The following is a 23377-nucleotide window of genomic DNA, read 5'->3' as shown; positions in this document are numbered from 1 at the left end:
CCCGCGCGCCGTTTGAGAGTGGAACGGTAGAGAGACAGTTTAAAGGTGGTTCATTGAACCCTCTGCCAGACACTTTATTGTGAATAGCAGAGTAATCACGTAGATTAGATGTACATGTGGATCTTTGTATTTTTGCCCTTCACTCTCACGACATGAAGACTGACGGATTACTCTGTACTATACCTGTTGGACACGTTCATTTTTTATATTTATTGGTCCGTCAGACATTGTGGTCGTACATTTGATCCTTTGAAAACGGCGTAACAACGAAACACTTAAGATGGAACAAAGTCACTAGAAACTGTAATCAAGGCAAAAGTGTGATCAGTTCTGGGGCAGTGTGTCATTCTAGCCGCACCTGAGTTAGAACCCTGCTAAACTGGTAACCGCGCCGCCACGGACACCTTGCGCCAAGGTCCTGGCAGCGAAACCCTGCCGTCGCCGTGCAGGTATATATAACAGCCAGCGGCCGGCGGCAGTCCACAGTCAACCTCGACACACCAAGCAACATGGTCGCCCTCAAGGTACGAATCGATACTCAGTAGTAGACTTAGAGTAATTCGGTTTTCTAATCTCTTCACGTAAATTTTATTTGCACTACACCGGCAGCTGTTACGTAAGCCAGTTACAAACCTTATTTGTGCAATAGCAACAGTCACTGACTGATATTACTGCTACCCTTAGCAGACAAGATTTTAAACGAGTCTTTGGAATGAGGTGTATGTTAGAATGCAGCTAGGTTACGCCTAAAACGCTTTTTGTTTATCAACGTCAGTAGGTGAAACATCTGACAGATTTGTTGCTGAAAGTAGTGCATTGCACAGTCAATACAATTATTACATTTCTTCCCCCTTCAGGCATTCTTTGTAATCGTCACTGTTGCTTTATGACAAAACTTACTTGGGTATAATGGACACCCTTTCTTCAAAACATGTTGCTATTGTTATTTTTGTATCCCGCCTGGAAGGCGGCGCATGGGTCTGCTCCTAAACTGAATCAATAGGCCGAATGTAGGAAGTGAATAGGAACAGGCGAGGTAAGATTCTCGGTAAAACTTTTTACGTGAGAGTACATTTAATAGAGAATCAATGACATACGTAACTTTGCACTGAAGAGCCGTAGGTGCGAAACTAGATAGGCATCCACGTTAATAGCCACTAGTAGTAGGACAAACTATCATTGAATTAACAAGGTCAGTAATGGCCCCCTATGAAGTAGAAACAATGTTGCTAGCTCGTCTCCTCGGAATCAAATGGGTTGAATCTGGAGCGGAGCTCGTAGATCTGCACAGAGGGCGCTGTCGTCGGTGTCGGTGTTGTAGTGCCAACCTACGAACTTGCACCTACGCCGTGGCATCGTAGCTATCGATACCACAGCTGTGGTCTTCAGTCGGAAGACAAGTTTGATGTATCTCTCCACGCAGATTTCTCCCGTGCAAGTCTCCTAATCTCTGCATGACAACTGCATACACTTGAATATATTTACTACAGTCTACTTTCCAATTACTACAACGTTCCTCAAACATTTTCTAGCATTGCGAAATTAACTATTCCTTGGTGCTTCAGTATATGTCGTGTCGTACCATACCCTCTTTAAGCAAGTCAATGCCTTATATTTCTTTTATCCCCGACATGATTCAGTACTTCTTCTTAGCTACACGATCCACGACTCCGATTTTGGGCAGTCGACTGTGGCAACACATTTCAAAAGCTTTCTTCCTACCTGTACTGATCGTCGTTTAAGTCTCATCCCCATGTAGCTACAGCTATACTCCGCAAGCCACTTAACTGTGTGTACTTTGTTTACCACTGTCGCTTCCCACTTTTTCTTTTCCAATCACAAATGTTTCGCGGTAAGAACGTTTGTTGCCCCCATGTGAGCTCCAATCTCGTTAATATTACTTTCGTGGTCATTTAGTGAGATATACGTAGGAGGAAGCAATATATTAGTTCGCTCTTCTACGTGCGCTCAAGGAATTTTAACAGTAAACCACACCGTGGCGGATAACGCCTTTCTTGTAGCGTCTGCCTCTGATGTTAGCTGAGCATCTCCATGACGCTTTCGAAGATACTAAACGAATCTGTCGCGAAAAGTGCTGGTCCTCTTAGGATCTTCTCTGCTACGTCTAACAAGCCTCTCTTGTATCGATCCCAGACTCACAACCAATATTCAAGTATTCGTCAACAAGGGTTTTGTAAGCTTCGTCCTTTTTTGGTATGTATTACACTTCTTCCAATGAATCTGGCATGTACCTTACCTACGGTTAGCTTTATGTGGTCCTTCCACTTTAAATCACGCCGTACCCACACTCCTAGTTTTTTTATGGATGTGAATGCTACCATTGGTTGTGCTGCAATCGTGTAACTATACAGTAACGGTTCTTTCTGTCTATTTACGTGCAATAAATTACATTTTTCTATGTCGGAGGTCAATGCCAGTCCTTTCAATAAGCGATCCTCTGCAGGTGTTCCTGCATTTCGGTATTATTTTCAGGCGTTCCGGCTCCTCTGTATATGAGAACATCATGAACGAAAAGTCTCACGGAACTTCCAACCTTATCTACTGGTTATTTACACACATTGTGAAACGTAATGATCCTGTAAGACTTCCTTGGGCTATGCCCGAAAATGCTGTTGCCTCTGAAGACATTCCTCTGTTGAGAATGACATACTGCATACTGTTTACTAAAAACTTTTCGCTTCAGTCATATAACTCGCCTGATATTCCATACGCTCTTATTCTTTTAATTAGATTGTAGTGCGAAACGGACGCCTTCTGCAACTCAAGGAACACAGCTTCAATTATGGTATTACTGCTTCCTGGGTCTCGTGGGCCAACAAAGCAAGCTGGGTTACACATGGTCGTTGTTTTCGGAACCCATGTTGATTCCTGCAAACCAGACTTTCAGTGTCATAATACGAGAGCGTAAAACATGTTCCAATATTCTACAACTGACAGACGGCAAAGATATATGCTCATAATTTTGTGCGGCTTTTCGACGACCCATTTTGAAAACGGGAATGAGCTGCTTCAGCAAACGCCTGCATATCGACGTCTCCTGTGGCATAAATTCTGCCCGCCCCCCTGTCCCAAATCTCTCCCCCCATCTCCAACTCAACCAATTGTCATTTATTACTCAAAAAATCATTTTTCATGTTTTGCTACATATACGCTTAACTGACTATTTCTGATTATTTACTAATTGGTACATTAATCGTCGACCTTGGTACTCAATTATTATTGACTTCCCATAGAAATATTTTTATTTTAAAAACTTGATATTAATTTTTCTTGTCTAGTACATAGTTTAACCAACATTTACAAACACGTATCATTTGTGACATCTGAATATTCGTTTAAGAAACTGGACGTGAACTTGGAATTACTACTTTTACTGTAGAGTTACGTGCATGTCTGAAAGAACAGCCATAACTGTACGAAATGTTTCCAAATTAATTCGCTGACTGAGAATTCCTTGACGTCAGCTGTATTAGGTATCAACTACCCAACAGTGATATATGCAAATTTGTGGCGGACCAGCCGGTACTTATGTCAAGTAATTCTCTGTAATCGAATTAATTTCAAAGTATTTAGTGAACAGCTTACAGGCATTTCTTAATTATCAAAGGTGTCTCTAAAGTAATGGTCAGTATCCAGGGCTATGACACGAAAGATCATTTGAAGCATAAAGCTTCGTATGTACATATACTCTATTCCGAATGGTTTCCGAGTAATAATGTATATTATTATTTATTTTTTGTATTATTCAGTACAGTGTTATTATTTACGATGTGCTACAGCAGAGTAGAGGAATTCGAGATCAACAACTTCACATGGGACACTGGTCGTCTATCAAATGGAAAACTACCTCAAATTGGCCTACAAAAACCACCTAAGTCACACCACTTGCACATCGCATGAGACTTTCAATACTCTATGAGTCCTGAAGGAAAAATAAGTAGAACCTTTTTTGTAGTAAATGTAATGTAGTTTAATTCTGTATTGTGATACGTTTTGGCTAAATAATGCGGTTTTCGAACTGCTCAAGAAAATGCACAAAAGTTACTTTAAATGTGTTTTATCTAGGAAAACCATTCGGAATAGGGATACGTCATTCTGAAGTATTTGCTTCAAACGAGCTTCCCTGTCATATCTCTGAATATTGACCACTCCTTGTGGGACACCCCGTATACAAGATGTTGTAAGTTGCATCTATCTATTCGTTTTATGTAGGCCGCAATGCCTTCAAAAACCACGTGCGAGATTTTCATATTCTTTCGCTCACTACAGGCAAACAATAAGTCCTACAGTAAAAATGAACGGGAACTGTTTGTAGGAAATTTAATGTAGTTAATTTTTGTACCGAGATAAGGTTTTGCTAGAGCCCAAGATTTTCGAGTTATCCAAGAAAAACGCTTTTCAGGGCTACTTTTGCACGTTTTTCTTGGATGATTCTAAAACGACAGCCTCTAGCGAAAACGTATCACAATACAAAATTTCACTACATTAAATTAACTACAAAACGGTACTGTTCATTTTCTTCTGTAGGACTAATAGTTTGCACGTAGTGAGCGAGAGGATATGAAAATCTTGCATGTATTTGAAGGTAGGGTGGGTTGTATAAAGCCCAAAGGTAGGAGTAGCTGAGTCACTCTACAACATATCGTATTACAGCAAGTTATTTTAAGTACCCTTTCGGATTGACCATAAATATATTGTCAAGAGAAAGGGAAATAAAAGCTGTCCTAGTAGTATATAGTTACAATGTGTGTGTGTGTGTGTGTGTGTGTGTGTGTGTGTGTGTGGCCGGCCGTTGTGGCCGAGCGGTTCTAGGCGCTTCGGTCTGGAACCGCGCGACCGCTACGGTCGCAGGTTCGAATCCTGCCTCGGGCATGGATGTGTGTGATGTCCTTAGGTTAGTTAGGTTTAAGTAGTCCTAAATTCTAGGGGACTGATGACCTCAGATGTTAAGTCCCATAGTGCTCAGAGCCATTTGGAACATTTGTGTGTGTGTGCGTATGTGTGTGTGTGTGTGTGTGTGTGTGTGTGTGTGTAAGTAAAAGGCAACAACAACAACAGCAAGGTACATCCCCTGCAGACAGAATATGTCACAACTCTAATATAATTTTAATGCACAGTACTTAAATTTACGGACGTCAGCCTATAGTCATACGTCCTTTGACAGCTGTTCGCCTTCGCCGCCGTGCTGGCCGTGGCCCGCGCCGGCTATCTGTCCGCCCCCGCTGTCTCCTACGCCGCCCCAGCCGTCGCCTACGCCGCCCCCGCCGTCGCCTACGCCGCCCCCGCGGCCGTCGCCCCCGCGGCCATCACCTCCCAGAGCTCCAACATCCTGAGGAGCTTCGGCAACCTGGGACAGGTGTCCACCTACACCAAGACCGTCGATACGCCCTACTCCAGCGTCACCAAGTCCGACGTCCGCGTCAGCAACGACGCCATCGCACACGTCGCCGCCCCCGCACTGGCCTACGCCGCCCCCGCGTACTACCACTAACCACCGAGGCTGCAGTTCCACTTCAGCTTTTCTGTTGCTTATTTATTTTCCGTTTTATGTCTTCTGTAAATAAAATACTTCATTGACAATTATACTATTGTTGTTGTATCATTGTACCGTTGTAGTCTCCATCTTATTACACACTCCTTCCATTTTCTAACCAGTATTAGTCCGAGATCTTGGTTATACATAACACAGTGAGCAAGCGATGGATATCAGTCTCAGTTTAAATAAAACACATTAGCAAATGAAATATTTCTGTGTCTATTTGAAAAGAATCACTTTGCATTTCTTTTCTATAATGTTACTCCAAACAGGCATTTTAGTGAAGAAAGGTATTTCGTTTTTAATAGGCTAGTTTTAGCCAAGATGACGCTTGAAGGATGCAAATGAAATAAAATGTCTGACAGTATTAATAGAAAAGTGAGAGGTTGTGTAATGACAACTGAAACACTAATTGTGGTGCTTTATTCTGTATTGGGTGATGGTGGGTTCCAACGTTCAAACAGACTTACCAAAACTTACACACCAGTTACGAAAATAACGTAACCACTATAGAACGTAGACCGGCCGGAGTGGCCGAGCGGTTCTAGGCGCTTCAGTCTGGAACCGCTCTACCGCCACGGTTGCGGGTTCGAATCCTGCCTCGGGCATGGGTGTGTGTGATGTCCTTAGGTTAGTTAGGTTTAAGTAGTTCTAAGTTCTAGGGGACTGATGACCTCAGAAGTTAAGTCCCATAGTGCTCAGAGCCATTTGAACCATAGAACGTAGACAACATCCAAGAAAACGTTTAGGAAGTACTATTGAAACTCCTGGTTAAATCCGCAGGACAGAGCACGTAGTTGGAATTGTGGAAAAGGGCCAAAAATGAGCGGCTGTCAGTTACACTCAAACACCTATAACTTTATTTAGTTGCCAAAACATTACAGCGCGAATTTACGAGCTTAACTATCGACTGAATATGTCACACAATCTTACGGCTTAAGGCTCTTTGATTTTTAAAACTGCTGAAGGCCCATCATTTAAAAACACAACTACAACGAATTTTCAAAAGGCAGAAGGCCGAAAGCTTTATCCAAAAAATATTTTAAATGAGGCTGAAGGCCCCAACAATGCAAGACTTGACAAGTAAGGAACTTCCAATTTTAAAACGGCTGAAGGCCCATTATTTAAAACCCAACTAAAAACATACAAATTCAAACCATCTGCTATGAGCCATTAAAATACACAATCAAACACCAATAAGAAAAGGCAGTATAGCCAGAGGCGCTCAGAAGTTTCCGGGGATCAGTTTGCACTTGAAATATTAACGTTCGCTTAGGGGAGACAGGTTGTCGGCCCAACTATATCCGATCCGCCAGCAACCCAACCCGGAGACAGTCAACGGACCCACCGACAAGACGACTTGCTTTCCACCCGACCAGTGCATAAGGAGCTCCAAAACAAAAACGTAAAAGGCGTAGCCGCCCACGACCAAGTATGCATAAGCTGTCAAAACTACACACGTGTTGGACAGCGACAACAGGGTGACGGAAGGACACTGCCTGAATTTTACGTCATCGGCCAGGGCAGGTAGCCGGAACGCTAACGGCCACAAGGCTGAAAATTCCGCTGGCGCAGTTGGACTTCAAATAACCAAAATACAGTAAAACTCCACCGGCTGGTGGCCAAACCTTCGCCAACTCGAACACCCGTTGTTGTTCAGGGGAATATCCCCAACAGCCAACCATGAATAGATCCACACCAACCGACCGACTGCCACACACCAGCTAGCCGGAAACTATAAACACTAGACCAAAGATAGTACAATATGCGAATATCGATGCACACTTCTGCTGCCACACGTAAAAAGAGGAAGAACCACGGCATGACCGCAATAACAGCAGGAAACCAAACGCAGAGTAACAGTCAAGGTTTAAACCAACACATAAGCCGGGGGCAGGACGGGTCAACTATTTCAACTCAGTTCCGTTAAACTGAAGCAGATAACGACATTGCAGAAAAGTGTGTGTACAGTATTCAGAAGATCAAAGGTTATTACGACTGACAAAGTAAACAGGAATGACCAAGCTACCCAATTTCATCCTTACTAACCATTTTCTATTCAAACAAGATACTTCTGAAGTGGAGTAACTCGCAACACAACAGACAGTGGGTACTTTATGATGACATGCAGTTTGACTTCATAGAACTCTTGATATGATCTGAAATGGCTGTGATTGCACCGCTTCAAGAAAAGCATAAAGTCTTCAAAATCGGAAGGACAAGGACAGCATTTCAAATCCGCGTCCAATCATCCAACTATAGATTTTCTGTGGTTTCCATAACTCGCCAAGGCGAATGCCAGGACGGTTCCATTAAAAGATCACAGTCTATTTCCTTCCCGTATGCTATCTTGTGCTGCGTCCGTGATGATCTCGTCGTCCACCCCAGTCTTGGTATCTTTTCTTCCGAAGTTCCGAAGTGCGCCCAGGAAAGATCAGTTTGTGTTCTGGAGAAATGTAGGAACAAGCGAGGAAATACTGGCCCTTCGAATTATGTTAGAAGGTTGAAAAAGGCAAAACCTACGTTTTCAGCATGTATAGATTTAGAGTAAACTTTTGATAATACTGACTGGACTACACTCCTTGAAATATGGACAAAGAGGGAGAAAATACAGGAAGAGTTTGATTATTTAGAAACTATAGAGAAAGCAGACTGATGTTATAAAGGATGGAGGGACGTGAAAGGAGACAGTAGTTGCGTAGGGAGTTTGTGGCATTTCCCCAACTATCAAGCTGTGCATTGAGGAAGGATTAAGGAAACTAGGGTAAATGTGAAATTGATTTGAAGTTGAGGAACAAGAAATAAAAACACTGCAATTTGTCAGTGGCATTGTAATTCTGTCAGAGACGGCAAAGGAATTGGAAGATCAGGTGAACCGAGTGGCTAGAGTACTGAAAAACTGTAAAATGAAGATCAATGAAAGTAAAACAAGGTTGTGGCATTTCCCCAACAAGCAAGCTGTGCACTGAGGAAGGATTAAGGAAACTAAGGTAAATGTGGAAAGGGATTTAAAATTGAGGGAGAACAAATAAAAACCTCAAAATTCAAGAAGAAAAGATTGAAATAGTAAAGGAATTCAAATATCTCGGAGAAAGCATTAGTTGGAATTCTGTGGAAAGCAAAGCAATGGAATCCAGAAAAAGTAAACTTGTATTGGCCTTCCAACTAACAAAAAATACATACAACAAAAAATCCCTTTCATGGGGGTCCAAAATTACACATTACAAGACAATGATTAAGCAAGAAGCACTGTATGCAGCAGAAACACTAAACACGAATTTCAAAGGCCAAATGAAGAAACTTGAGCTAAAGGAAAGAAAAATTTTAAGAAAAATCATAGGACCAAAATTTCAAGACAATAAATTATACACATCAAAAATGAAACTCTCTACAAGAAAATTGAAAACCTTTCAGATACTATGCGAAAAAGGAGGATAAATTTTTATGGTCGTCTTCTAAGGAATGAATTACAACAGATTAACTAAACAAATCTTTGACTTTTTCCATAACCGCAAAACGAAACCCAACTGGTTTAAAGAAACTGAAAAGACCTAGTAGAATTAAAGATTTCAGAAAATTCACTTATCGATCGAACAGCTAAAGTAATTACTGAACATGAAAACATAAGGTTCCAAGACAAATGTTCACAAAAGTCCAAATCCTTCACCTCGGAAGAAGAGAGGAAAAGAAGATCAGAAAGAATGAAGAAATACTGGGCTCTAAGAAAAGAACAACACACAAAGAAATGATTGATACAGCGTATCCCAAAGAGGGTGAAACGAAAGGAGAAGAAAGTAAAACAAAGGTAATGGATACTGCGGGAATTAGATGCATAAATTAGATGTTAAAAGTAGCAGCAGAGTTTTGCTATTACAGCGGGTAAATAAACTGACGACGGCAGAGGTAGAGACGATATAAAATGCAGACTAGCAACATCAAGAAACCCTTCAGTGACAGTGGTGGGAGAAGCCAGAAGCAGAGGCAGCAGCAGTCACCGCCCGACCGTCGGGAAGAGCACGCACCGCCGGCACGTTCGCACTCAACTGAGCGAGTGGCAGTGGTAGGAGGGAGGGGGGAGTCACAACCAAGCCAAGCGACGTCCTTCCCGGGGCGCGGACGAGACAGCGCCTACTCGTCCGGCGGCTAGGATGACTGCACACGCCGACGTGACCTGCAGCCTGCTCACGACATAAGGAGCACCTACCACGGTGCCACAATATACGACGCTCTGTTGAAACGGAGGAGCCACCAGCAGCTCCAATCGATATTTTTGCAGGTTGACCTGGTCGTAAGGCGAATGCCAGAGCAATTCTCACAAGTCCTGCCAAATAAATTCCTAATTAGGAGACACAAAATCAATCCCTCCAGATTTCAGAGTGCAGAAACTTCTGAAATGTGATAATATAAAAGATCGATGAAGACTGGATGGGTAGATCGAATAATTAATGAACCGCCGCTGGGGCGGCTGTCGAAGACGCAACATAGCTGCTTCCCGTAATTTTATACAACGGGAGAAACTCAAGTTACTCGAGGGATCGGGTGATGGAACATGTCCTGAGACGTCAAGATGGTTCAAATGGCTCTAGCACTATGGGACTTAACATCTGAGGTCATCAGTCCCGCCGCGCGGAATTAGCCGAGCGGTCTCAGGCGCTGCAGTCATGGACCATGCGGCTGGTCCCGGCGGAGGTTCAAGTCCTCCCTCGGGCATGGGTGTGTGTGTTTGTCCTTAGGATAATTTAGGGTAAGTAGTGTGTAAACTTAGGGACTGATGACCTTAGCAGTTAAGTCCCATAAGATTTCAAACACATTATTATCATCAGTCCCCTAGAACTTAAAACTACTTAAACCTAACTAACCTAAGGACATCACACATATTCATGCCCGAGGCAGGATTCGAACCTGCCACCGTAGCAGTCGCGCGGTTCCGGACTGAAGCGCATAGAACCGCTCTCGCACCGCGGCCGGCTAGTCATCAAGAAATACTAAATTTGGTAATGGATGGAAGTAGTTTGCAGTAGTTATGAAGCGAAGAAGAGGCTTGGACATGATGGTCTATTGTGAAGAACTGCATCAAACTAGTCTTCAGATCACAGCTAAAAATATTTGCTGCAAAAAGGATTAATGGGTCTCGTTTTTGAAACCCTGTCATTTTCCCCCACTGCGACTCAGATATGCGAAATTTGTCTCAAAAGTGCCTACAACCTACCTGTATAATGGTGCGCCGGCCGCAGTGGCCGTGCGGTTCTAGGCGCTACAGTCTGGAACCGAGCGACCGCTACGGTCGCAGGTTCGAATCCTGTCTCGGGCATGGATGTGTGTGATGTCCTTAGGTTGGTTAGGTTTAATTAGTTCTAAGTTCTAGGCGACTGATGACCTCAGAAGTTAAGTCGCATAGTGCTCAGAGCCATTTTTTGTAATGCTGCAAAATCGCTGCGCTCTGTGACGTCACGCACGGGCTCGGCGACGATTCCAAGAGCAAACTGTCGACACAGGCGAAAAGAACGCCAGAACTCAAGAGTTCATATGAGGTACAGGGTGAGTTAATGATGTCATTTGGGCACAAACTTCATCACAGTTCTGCCAAACGCCACTGTGGACATGTCACATGTCACAACCACCTGCCCCCTCCTCTTACCCATATCTCACCCCTTTTCTTGACGCCTCTGGCAAAACAACGGCAGGTTGCTGTGGCCGAAGGGTTCTGGGCGCTTCAGTCCGGAACCGCACTGCTGCTACGGCCGCAGGTTCGAATCCTGCCTCGGGCATGGATGTGTGTGATGTCCTTACGTTAAATTAAAAGGAAGGTCAGCGTTGGTCGTAATATTGATGTTTTATTGATAACAAATGGTTCAAATGGCTCTGAGCACTATGCGACTTAACTTCTGAGGTCATCAGTCGCCTAGAACTTAGAACTAATTAAACCTAACTAACCTAAGGACATCACACACATCCATGCCCGAGGCAGGATTCGAACCTGCGACCGGAGCGGTCGCTCGGCTCCAGACTGTAGCGCCTAGAACCGCACGGCCACCCCGGCCGGCTATTGATAACAGAATCGATTTTCCATCACATAGTGATCATCTTCGGTGCCGTACACATTAAACTCAGACACTGGTATCAAGTTATCAATAACCAAAACTGAGAGGCGATCACAATCCTTACGTTAGTTAGGTTTAAGTAGTCCTAAGTCTAGGGGACTGATGACCTCAGATGTTAAGTCCCATAGTGCTCAGAGCCATTTGAACCATTTTGAACCAAAACAGCGGCGCCCAGCATTAAAATCACGTAGTTTTCTTATCGGTGCCCGAGGAGAGCATTCTAGACAAACCGCCGCTTAGAAGGAACTTGAAAAGGCATCAGGATGTGGCATAAAAAGCCTCAATTAGACTACCTCCTCCCTTAAGTCGTTCATTTACACCATTTAGACATATTTCGCTGTCGAATACGACACTTTCAAGACTCATGTGCAAGACCTTGAGCAGCGGCGTGTCTCAAACGTTTTCTTCCCACAAGAAAACCACTTGATTTCAACTTCGAACTTGGCGGTTCTGACCTCCTTCGCAGAGGCGTCAGGAGAAGGGGTGAGATTTACTTAAGGGGGGAGGGTTTAGTTGAGGTCCTTCCCATCATGTGACACGTCTAACGTTGGGCAGAATTGTGGTCAAATGTGATGCCGACGTGACATTATTAACCCACTTTACATCCACATGAACTTCTGAGCTGTGGCCTTTTTTCCACGCGTGTCAACAGCTTGCACTGGAGCATCGCTGAGTCTGAGGCTGACGTCTCTGGGCGCCACGCTTTTGGTTTTGGTTTGTGGGGCGCTCAATTGCGCGGTTCTCAGCGCCAATACAAATACCAACCTTTGCTCAGCCCAATCTCGCCACTTTCATAAATGGTGATGAAATGATGAGGACAACACAAACACCCAGTCATTTCAAGGCAGGTGAAAATCCCTGACCCCGCCGGGAATCAAACCCGGGACTCCACGCTTGGGGAGCGAGAACGCGACCGCGAGAGCACGAGCTGCGGACGCCACGCTTTTTCACCGTTACAGAGATTGGTTGTAGGTATCTGTCAGCCAAATTACACACATATGCGTTGCAAAGGGGGAAAATGACGGGGCTTCAAAAAAAGTTACCTTTAATTCTTTTGCACAAAGGGTATATCTTGCCAATCTTCTCCTCAATCGTTTGAAACTCTTTCCATTAACATCAGACTCTGATATTTCAACTGTTCCATGATCTGACACCTCACGACTAAAACACAGAGTCAGAACTGATCCATCGAATGGATCCAAGGGGAAAAAATCGAAACTATCGAAGTTAAGAGTTTTCTCCGAAACAGAGTCCTCGTCTGACCTGTGACTACTGTAAGGAATTAGAACGTGGAGACCAGACAATAAACACAGAATCGGAATATCTTTTTAGTGATCATACAGTATCGCGAATTTCAACTCTCCAAAGTCAGAGACTTTGATGAGCAATTGAAAATTATAAGCTTGTGTTAGTGGAATGACGGCTTGGTTTCATATATTCGCGATCGTGAGAACTTTTGAATACCTCGAGTTCATCAGTACTGATCGCACTGGCAAATCAGACTTCGCAAACTAAATAAAAAGTAGCTTCTGAATAAGTGCTACAATTCGTAGCTATCTCAATGAGACGGGTAGAAAGGCGGCCAAGGATAGTTCGTCCAAGCCGGTTATTCTCGTTCATACAACACAAGACACACACGCCTTTGCGCTAAAGAAACGTTAATAACACAATACGAATTTAAAAAAAATAGTACACAATGCGTGAAATCAAATTTGTTGTTATTATTGTTCAAACATACTTACAATAACATACACGTCTTAACAGTATAAACAGTACAAGGCCAGGAGGAGGAAAGGTGAAGAGTGAAATAACAAGTGAAGGATGTCAGACAAGAAAATAAGAGTATTAATTCACAGTGACATCCCTGTCATTCCACACATTCCTCCGAAATTCTAAAATTCCACTTCTAGGATTTTATGTTGTACATACGTTAGCCATTTTTTTTTCTTGTTTGTCATTTTAAATACCACTTTTCGTAGGCAGATTATTACATATGTTCTTATAACAAGAGAAAATAATTTCACTTAAACTAGAAAATAAACAAAAATACTATTGTGGACTATTGTGTCTCTGTAGTATGTAACCAATATCAACTGGGAAACGCAAAGTGACGTTCAATGTTGCTTGCATTTTGCCCAGAGACCAAAACATAAATGTTGCACTCATTTGCCCTATTTTTTACATACATTAGTAACAGCGACTGTAGTGCTACGGATGCAAATCGAAATACGTAAAAGGAGGGACATTTACTTTTCACTGGTGATTACCACAAAGTCACGGGACCTGGGAGGCAATCTATGTTGGGGATAAAATCCTGTTCTGTGGTGCTAACTCCGTTCATATGTCTACACTGTGACGGTAAAGGAAGACTAATTATATCCAAATAGTAGTTACGAAGAGAACTAATCGTAATATAACGGGTATAGTGAAATTCCTAATGCCAGATACTATAATTTTTTCGAAATTTACATTCTTTAGAATGAAACATAGCTTGAAACCCTCCTGACCAGATAGCATGTTTTAAATAATTCTTCTTCTCTGTCTTGAGCGCATTTTACTTTTGTTATTGTGGACATATTTACAAACAACCAATTTAACATATATGATAGCTGACTGACTCTATAAACAGGAGATTGCCAAAATAATTAAATATTCGTTACGTTGCTTTACAGAATATTGTGGCACTCAAGTAACACCGTAACTTTTGTCTGCTACGCCATCCCTGTCAGAAACAAGAAAAATCGTAAAATAGTCGTACTTCTTCGGACCAAGAAAAACTGCTGCTCGCTGAAGAGAGTCTGCCAAGCAGCAATGTTATTAATTCATAAAAATGGAGAAACGTATGAAATTCTCCTACCTAAATTACATAACACTGATAGCCGATAGATATTCACGAAATGGGTTACAGCTTCATAGTCTGAATATCGCTAGACGTGTACCAAAGAATTGTATTAAAGAAGTAATTTGTACAATATATAGCATATCTTCTTATTTTCGCTATTATCTTTACCGATTTTTCTACTATTAAATGATACTTCTGGATTGTTAACCGCATGTGGTTCGTTTTATAAGACTCGTTTGAAACAATAAAATATTGTATAATAATGGTAATATGTAATTTGTTTAATAGTTTAGCTATCGAAAAGTAGTTGTGTATGGTAGACGAATGGTATCCAGTAGAACTGACAATGGCGTTTCTTTTACGGTAAAGACAACAAAGTCAAATCATGTCGAATAAGGAGTACGGTATTTTGTTCCTGTCTTGGCTTCCCAGCTGACAGTATTTTTTGAGAAGAATGGCGCAGTTTTCTAAGCGCTGGACTAGAAATCTGGAGGATCTTGATTCAAATACACATCCGGTCATCCAAGTCAAAAGAGCTGCCTTATTCAGGTATTGAATTGCAGCTCTATGAGGCTGTGTCAGGAGGAATGTTCAGTAATCAGAGATATGGCGGGAAAGATCATTTGAAGTAAAAAACCTCATATGAACATACCTTATTCCGAATGGTTTGGGACGTAGATTACATTTAATGTACATTCTTAATTATTCTCTGTACATTCTTAATTATTCTCTGTAATTATTCTCTGTATATGATTTTATTTTATTTTATTATGATTTTATTTTATTTTATTATATAAAATAAAATCATAAGGACGGCTGTAGGTGTCTTTTATTTTTTGTGACGATAGTAAACGGCCATCGTCCCAGTGACGTCGTAAAAAAAGGATGGACATACAAGAGAAGTGGACAAAGATCGGTGGGATTTAATAGGCCAAAAAATGAGACAGTCCGGTGAGACGTTGTACAACCTCCTGTTACTTAGTGGTGGACATCATTCAGATACAATCCGTCACACAGACCTTACGGGAACAGTGCTAATGGCAATGAAATCCAGGATAGCGCTGCCAGTACAGCGATAGTAAAATTTGAGACCAGCAATGTAGTTACGCTCGTAGTCTCATTTTTAATGTGCCTGCATGACTAATACTGGGGCACTGTGTCATTCTGAACGAGTTCCTCGCCAAACTGGCCGTCGTCACGGACACCTTGCACCAAGGTCCTGGCAGCGAAACCCTGCCGCGGTCGGGCAGCTATATAACGGCTAACGGGCGGCACTGGTCCACAGTCAACCACCTGTACATCAAGCAACATGGTCGCCCTCAAGGTACGGGTCTATATTAGCTAGTATTCTCTACAAGCAATGCCGTCTGTAAATACTCTCGTTTCTGACCATCTGACCATCTGAAGCTGAGACCTATAGCGTGGCAGTTGATGGAATACCATTACGTAATGCTTATTCAAACATAATTTGCCGCAGCACCGACAGTCCCTGAGTAGTATTACTAGCCGTACTTGATTTTAACTAGGTCTTCGGAAGCCTAACAGTAATAAATAAGACACAGAGACCGTTTCAGTCTGTTAAAGATGTATTCTCAATATTCCTACATAGGTTTAGGCTACGCAGTTGCTATAAATTTTGAATAGTCTGGGTATTGGGTCCGGTAATTAACGAAAAATTCTAACAACTAAACTGTCGACGTTTCGACCAACTTTCCAGTGAAGGTCTTCCCCAATATACTGACGATTTCGGTTGTCTGAACGCCATTGGACAGTCTGAAGCAAATTTCGCTGTGGAGGGATGGCCGTACGGTAGGCTGTTGTCTGCGCTCCTCTGGCAAGTTACTGGTAGAAAATGGCGAATCGGCAGGTTGCATCGGAGGGAGTGTTTTCCAGCAGAGAGATGTTGATATCCCACGGCATTCCTCCTGCGGCCTTTTTTATATAAAGTTGAACCTGGGTCACGTGTAGGTGCTGGCCGGAGAACAACACGCGCGGTCCTGATGAACTGGGATAGCTCGCAGCCTAAGAGTAACTTATAGCCAACATCCATTAATGCATGTTATCATGCTGTTAGGACGTCATCAGAGACGCTGTCGAAATAATTAAACGTCCTAACAGCAAGAACAGGAAGAACGGCTACAAGTTACCGAGTGCCTAACTGGCAGCGATCCCAATCGAGCTGGCCGCATGGGTTAGTCAACCAGCAGCTCAGTATAAACAAGCGGCCACGAGAGATCTGCCGTGCGGCATCGACGTCTTGCCGCAGGAAAATACCCCTGCGTACAGGCTGCCTATCCGCTACTGCCTACCAGTCACGTGTCACAGGAGCACATCCAGTAACCTACCGTTAACTCTCCTCCATAGCAATTTTTACTTCGAATTGTCCAATGGCATTCCAGAGTGTGATGTCGGTAGACATACTACAACCCAAAACAGACAATATGTAGGGAAAGACATTCACTACAATCGAGCAGCTGGTCGCCCTGAAAAGATCGCTGAAAATCAGGTCGAAACGTCGGCATATTAGTTGTTTTTGCAATATCGGTCGCTGTCCCGAGGGCCGTACTTTCAAATACGCGGGCCACCAGTTAGGCCACCGCCGGTTCGATGAACCCTCTGCCTGGCACTTAAGTGTGATTTGCGGAGTATCTATGTGAAGTAGATGTAGATGTTTCCCACAGCCGCCACCGCGGCATGAGGGCGCTGCCACGAACGATTACGTTGCTGCCAATGAGATGCAAGCATCCCCTCGCCGAGACTCCAGCGACGGGTGTATTTAAGTTCAAACACACATGCACTGAGCTCATTTTGTGTGTTTGCCTGTTGAATAACATTTATAGATTTTCATAGTGGCTAGCGCTCGCGATCTACTGAATAGTTATTGTACTGAAGAGTGATTGATTTGTAAATCTACAGTAGCTGTATATCCAACAATCAAAGCTACCGGTAGCAACTGACGCTGCAACTACAGCAACAAAGTTATGAATTATTTTTTACTATTTTATATTAGACTTACAATAAACTAATATCTGAATTCTATTTATATGAACAGCATCTGTTCCTCGTTCCTGTAACCATTAAAGAACCACACAGCGTGGAAGGATGTTGCAACAGTTTAAATGTTTGATAGCGAAGCGGCCTAATAACCAAACTGATTTTATTCAGACTAATAATGATCGTGGAAGCCTACGACCATGCACTATAATTTTGTTTACATGACGACCTGTTTTGGACTGTACATTCCTTTTCTGTAAGTGTGTTCCTAATACACTGATATTGTAATTAATGAAAGAGAAAAGAAACGTGCATTTTCTTCACTGTACAGTACAGAACTCCCCGGTCTCATCTTCGTGCTACAACAGCAACTTCCATTGTTATTAACTATTTCACTTTCGTAAAAGAATTCCACTAATTCAAAAGATCGAAAATATTTCAAAAGAACGGAAAATATTAATTCATTTTATTGTTGTCCTACTCATCAGTTAATTTTGTACACTACGTGATACCAACAGAGCAAGAGGCGTAGAACGTATTCAGCATTGCTGCCATTAAGATATCACGTTCGTAGTGACAGGAAGATCTTGCTAAACGAGGCACTTTGAATTATTTAAGTGTGCTAACTTTAAAGTTTATTTCAGTCGATCGTCATATAAATTGTTTAAAGTTTATACTGCTTGGAATTGACTGTGTCAAACTCTACAAGGTGTAAATATTTTCATTAGGTTCCTATTAAAGGATATTTTTTGTGTACAGTTCTGCACAACTTAAGTATAGTTGATCAGCAGCATCATGGAACCAACAAAAGCTGTTGTGAATAACACTGAGAGGAAACTGGTTTCGATAAAGCGACCATTTTCAAGTGATGGGTTCCTTAAATGTGACGTAATGTTAATCTATGACTTCCACATGGTCGCTTGATCAAATTACATTACTGGCAATTAAAATTGCTACACCAAGAAGAAATGCAGATGATAAACGGGTGTTCATTGGACAAAAATATTATACTAGAACTGACATGTGATTACATTTTCACGCAATTTGTGCGCATAGATCCTGTGAAATCAGTACCCAGAACAACCACCTCTGGCCGTAATAACGGCCTTGATACGCCTGGGCATTGAGTGAAACAGAGCTTGGATGGCGTGTACAGGTACAGCTGCCCATGCAGCTTCAACACGATACCACAGTTCATCAAGAGTAGTGACTGGCGTATTGTGACGAGCCAGTTAAAGTTGCTCGGCCACCACTGACCAGACGTTTTCAATTGGTGAGAGATCTGAAGAATGTGCTGACCAGGGCAGCAGTCGAACATTTTCTGTATCCAGAAAGGCCCGTACAGGACCTGCAACATGCGGTCGTGCATTATCCTGCTGAAATGTAGGGTTTCGCAGGGATCGAATGAAGGGTAAAGCCACGGGTCGTAACACATCTGAAATATAACGTCCACTGTTCAAAGTGCCGTCAGTGCGAACAAGAGGTGACCGAGAGGTGTAACCAATGGTACCCCATACCATCACACCGGGAATACGTCAGTATGGCGATGACGAATACGCGCTTCCAATGTGCGTTCACCGCGATGACGCCAAACACGGATGCGACCATCATGATGATGTAACCAGAATCTGGATTCATCCGAAAAAATGACGTTTTGCCATTCGTGCACCCAGGTTCGTCTTTGAGTACACCATCGCAGGCACTCCTGTCTATGATGTAGCATCAAGGGTAACCGCAGCCATGGTCTCCGAGCTGATAGTCCATGCTGCTGCAAACGTCGCCGAACTGTTCGTGCAGACGGTTGTTGTCTTGCAAACGTCCCCATCTGTTGACCCAGGGATCCGTTACAGCCATGCGGATAAGTTGCCTGTCATCTCGCCTGCTAGTGATTTGAGGCCTTTGGGATCCAGCACGACGTTCTGTACTACCCTCCTGAACCCACTGATTCCATATTCTGCTAACAGTCATTGGATCTCGACCAATGCGAGCAACAATGTCGTGATACGATAAACCGCAATCGCGATACGCTACAATCCGACCTTTATCAAACTCGTAAACGTGATGGTACGCATTTCTCCTCCATACACGAGGCACCACAACAACGTTTCACCAGGCAACGCCGGTCAACTACTGTTTATATATGAGAAATCGGTTGGAAACTTTCCTCATGTCAGCACGTTACGGTATCGCCACCTGCGCCAACCTTGTGTGAATGCTCTGAAAAGCTAATCGTTTGCATATCACAGTATCTTCTTCCTGTTGGTTAAATTTCGCGTCTGTAGCACGTCATCTTCGTGGTGTAGCAATTTTAATGGCCGGTAGTGTACTTATCTGTGGATACATATTGTTTACAGTAGTTTTTAGTAGTTCCAAGACTCCGTTCTTCAAATAAAACATAAATAATATGCTATCAGTGTCGGGAGTCACAAGTCATCGACTGTGTTGTCGTCTTCCTACGGTGTATTTCTACATCAATATGAAGGACTCGTGGTCGTCAGTACCTATCCTCCAAGGTGGGGAAATGGAAACTGGGGTTTAAAGTCGATACACAATGAAGTCATTAGGGACAAAGTGCAAGCTCTGAATGTCGTTTTTAATTATCTCGGCATTTGTCTTAACCCGTACTGGTAATTGTACTAGGAATCTTCAATGATCCCTCAGGAGTTTACACAGGTTGGTTAAAATGAAAGTGTGATGGAAAATATTTCTCCCACCTTAAGATAAGTAAACCAAATTACATCGCCTACCATAAGTGCTGATCATGTAATTGTGTCGTTTATCTTCAGGACAGGAAATGATTTCTGCCCCATTTTTATTTTACCCACTCTGTGCATCGATCATCTGCTAATGATAATGAACTCTTTTGAAACATCGTAACATTGATGTTAAAGACAAAATATTAACATTCGATGCAGGAAGGAAGAAAGAGAAACGGGCTCGTAAACACTGGCGAAAAGTTTTACGTCATTTAAAAGAAACTTCTTCTGAAAATTTCTCAAAACGACACTAGTGCAACACAACTACGACTTTTCAAGGTTGGCCAAGGGGCGTGGGAGTGTCGCAGGAGAGAAGCAACATTTTTAACGAACTAAGGCAGAAACATCGGCTATTGTGTTCTGCTTTCGTGTAGGAAACATTTCGATACATTACCAGAAAACGAAGAAACTGAATGTGCCAGAATGAAATGTTCACTCTGCAGCGGAGTGTGCGCTGATTTTGAAACTTCCTGGCAGATTAAAACTGTGTGACCGAGACTCGAACTAGGGACCTTTTCCTTTCGCGACGCTTTCCCGCGAAAAGAAAAGGTCCCTAGTTCTAGTCTTGGTCACACAGTTTTAATCTGCCAGGAAGTTTCAAAATCAGCGCACACTCCGCTGCAAAGTGAAAATTCCATTCTGGAAACATCCCCCAGGCTGTGGCTAAACCGTGTCTCCGCAATATCTTTTCTTCCAGCAGTGCTAGTCCTGCAAGTTTCGCAGGAGAACTTCCGTGAAGTCTGAAAGGTAGGAGACGAGGTACTGGCGAAACTAAATGTGGTTTATGGAGTGGGCATTATAAAATAGCACAAGCAAAGAATCATTTGCAGACAGGAACAGATATGGACCTTCCACCGCCGCTCAGCTATTACCTCAAAGAGCGCCTTATAGCTCTTAAACAAGATTCGTGTTAAAAGTACTTCATCGGTGCTTCCTACTGCAAGCTAAAAAACTGCACTTAGATGTTTGAGCTCTACAAAGACTGTTCTCAAAAGTAAGATACCCTCTATCAACAACACAGTAGATCGCCGAACAACTTCGGTCAAAAATATTATGTTTACAGTCCGTAGACAAATATGCTGGACATATCTAATGATTAATAACATTGGGTTTTACGCCATTTTACTATTTCATCACTTGACATCGATGTTAAAAGTATAATTAATTTAGTCCCGATTACTATAACCAAGGGTGTTCAGACGTCAATAATTGAATCGATTTCAGTATGGATGATCTGTCAGTATGTATCTGTCTAGTATGAACTACGACTCTTCTGAATACGAATTCAACTCCTCAGTTGTCCACATGAGCTCCATGTACGTTTAAGTTCTCGCATGATGGAAAAACCTTGGCAGAAAAATATGCAGCACCAGTTCAATCTCAGTCCAGTGTGTAGAGTTTTGACATTGAACCTCCCATCATAGACAGAAAATGTGGCTTATTCTTACCTTAATAAGAAACAAGAACCCTTCAAGTGAAGTGTGGGTCACTGTATTTTGTGCCGTCTTTCGACAGGTCTTTGCCTTCGCCGCCGTGCTGGCCGTGGCCCGCGCCGGTTACCTGTCCGCCCCCGCCGTCTCCTACGCCGCCCCAGCCGTCGCCTACGCCGCCCCCGCCGTCGCCTACGCCGCCCCCGCGGCCGTTGCCCCCGCGGCCATCACCTCCCAGAGCTCCAACATCCTGAGGAGCTTCGGCAACCTGGGACAGGTGTCCACCTACACCAAGACCGTCGACACGCCCTACTCCAGCGTCACCAAGTCCGACGTCCGCGTCAGCAACGACGCCATCGCACACGTTGCCGCCCCCGCACTGGCCTACGCCGCCCCCGCGTACTACCACTGACCACTGAGGATGCACTTCAACCTCAGCTCTTCTGCTGATTATTTATTTTCCGTTTTATGTCTTCTGTAAATAAAAACTTTCTGCGACATTATTACCACGACTTTTTTATTGACATCAGACTGTAAGAAGGTCATAATTAATATACAGAAGTGCAGTACTCAATCATTTCGTCCTTTGACTCTCGTAAATAATTCTGTATAGCTATGGCTATTCTAGATTAAATCAGTGTGATGTTAAGGAGATCGGGCTGAAACTATAAAGCATTTCTGCTACAACAGAATTATGTACCTAACAAAAATGGCTCAAATGGCTCTAAGCACTGTGGGACTTAATATCTGAAGTCATCAGTCCCCTAGAACCTAGAACTACGTAAACCTAACTAACTTAAGGACATCACACACATCCATGCCCGAGGCAGGATTCGAACCTGCGACCGTGGCAGCAGCGTAGTTCCGGACTGGAGCGCCTAGAACCGCTCGGTCACAGCGGCCGGCGTAGGTAACATTTCCAACAGGAAATGCATGTTATAGAAGATATAGAGGGATCCAAAAAATAACGCTCAGTATAAACTTGACATATGAGACCCTGAAATTTTTGTATTATCTTTAACTAGAGTAGAGAGTGTCAGGGATATTATAATCGATGTGGGGTGCCAATGATTGGAACAAAGGCTTTCTCATTGCAGTGAAAAATTTTCACGAAATTTCAATCAATGATTTATATCAGTCGAATATTTGCATCACCTGCATATCTGCGAACGTGTCTGTGTTTGTTTTGAAGATGAGCATGGACTGAAAAAATAAGCTTTGTGAAACTAAAAGTTAATTTTGCTGTGAAATAAGAACAAAAACAGTAGCCAAAACAACGGCAGACTGACCGAAGGTACACATCTTTGTACGTCTGTAAAATTAAACTCTGTTGCAGCGTAAAATCCAGCTCATTGTTGCTTTATTCCACACAATATAATATCTTTGGATCCTAGAGGTAGTCGAGATATTGCAGCTTATTCTTGCCCATCACTTCATAGGCAGCCCTCCTTAGGTCATCGAATGAGCGAAAAGGATTCGTACTACAATGCACTGCAAGTTTTAACTGCTTCAAAAATGCTCAGTCGGGTTAATCACAGTAGACACACTAGGCAATTCCATTCGTCTGATTCCTTCCATCTGGAGGAAAATATTCAGTAGATGTGCACAGCATGCGCGAGCGTTATCGTCTTGCAACGGGTTCCTGTTTTTGAGATTATGGTGACAGAACCGAACAATAGGGTGGGTTATCCAGTCCT

At 42.9% G+C, this 23377-nt stretch overlaps 2 protein-coding genes across 3 annotated transcripts in view; both read left to right on the top strand.

The window, feature by feature from the left end:
* Positions 1–489: 489 nt before the first annotated feature.
* On the top strand, positions 490–5606 carry LOC126239339 (cuticle protein 67-like). Its single transcript, XM_049947853.1, has 2 exons — positions 490–524; positions 5186–5606. The coding sequence occupies exons 1-2, from the start codon at positions 510–512 to the stop codon at positions 5510–5512; spliced, it is 342 nt and encodes a 113-aa protein (XP_049803810.1). The 5' UTR covers positions 490–509; the 3' UTR covers positions 5513–5606.
* Positions 5607–15794: 10188 nt separating this feature from the next.
* Positions 15795–23377, top strand: part of LOC126239355 (cuticle protein 67-like) — a 31106-nt gene continuing 23523 nt past the window's right edge. Inside the window, exons 1-2 of one of the 2 annotated variants that reach the window (XM_049947854.1) lie at positions 15795–15824; positions 21766–22113. In XM_049947854.1, the coding sequence (XP_049803811.1) occupies positions 15810–15824; positions 21766–22092 (342 nt within the window). In that variant the 5' untranslated portion in view covers positions 15795–15809 and the 3' untranslated portion in view covers positions 22093–22113. Of the gene's footprint in view, positions 15825–21765; positions 22187–23377 lie in introns of those variants that run through there. The other variant, XM_049947855.1, reaches the window with a different exon arrangement.

This window comes from Schistocerca nitens, chromosome 1 (assembly GCF_023898315.1).
Source record: "Schistocerca nitens isolate TAMUIC-IGC-003100 chromosome 1, iqSchNite1.1, whole genome shotgun sequence".
Classification (NCBI taxonomy): domain Eukaryota; kingdom Metazoa; phylum Arthropoda; class Insecta; order Orthoptera; family Acrididae; genus Schistocerca; species Schistocerca nitens.
Note: the sequence above shows the minus strand (reverse complement) of the source record. Positions and strands in the feature narration are given on the sequence as shown.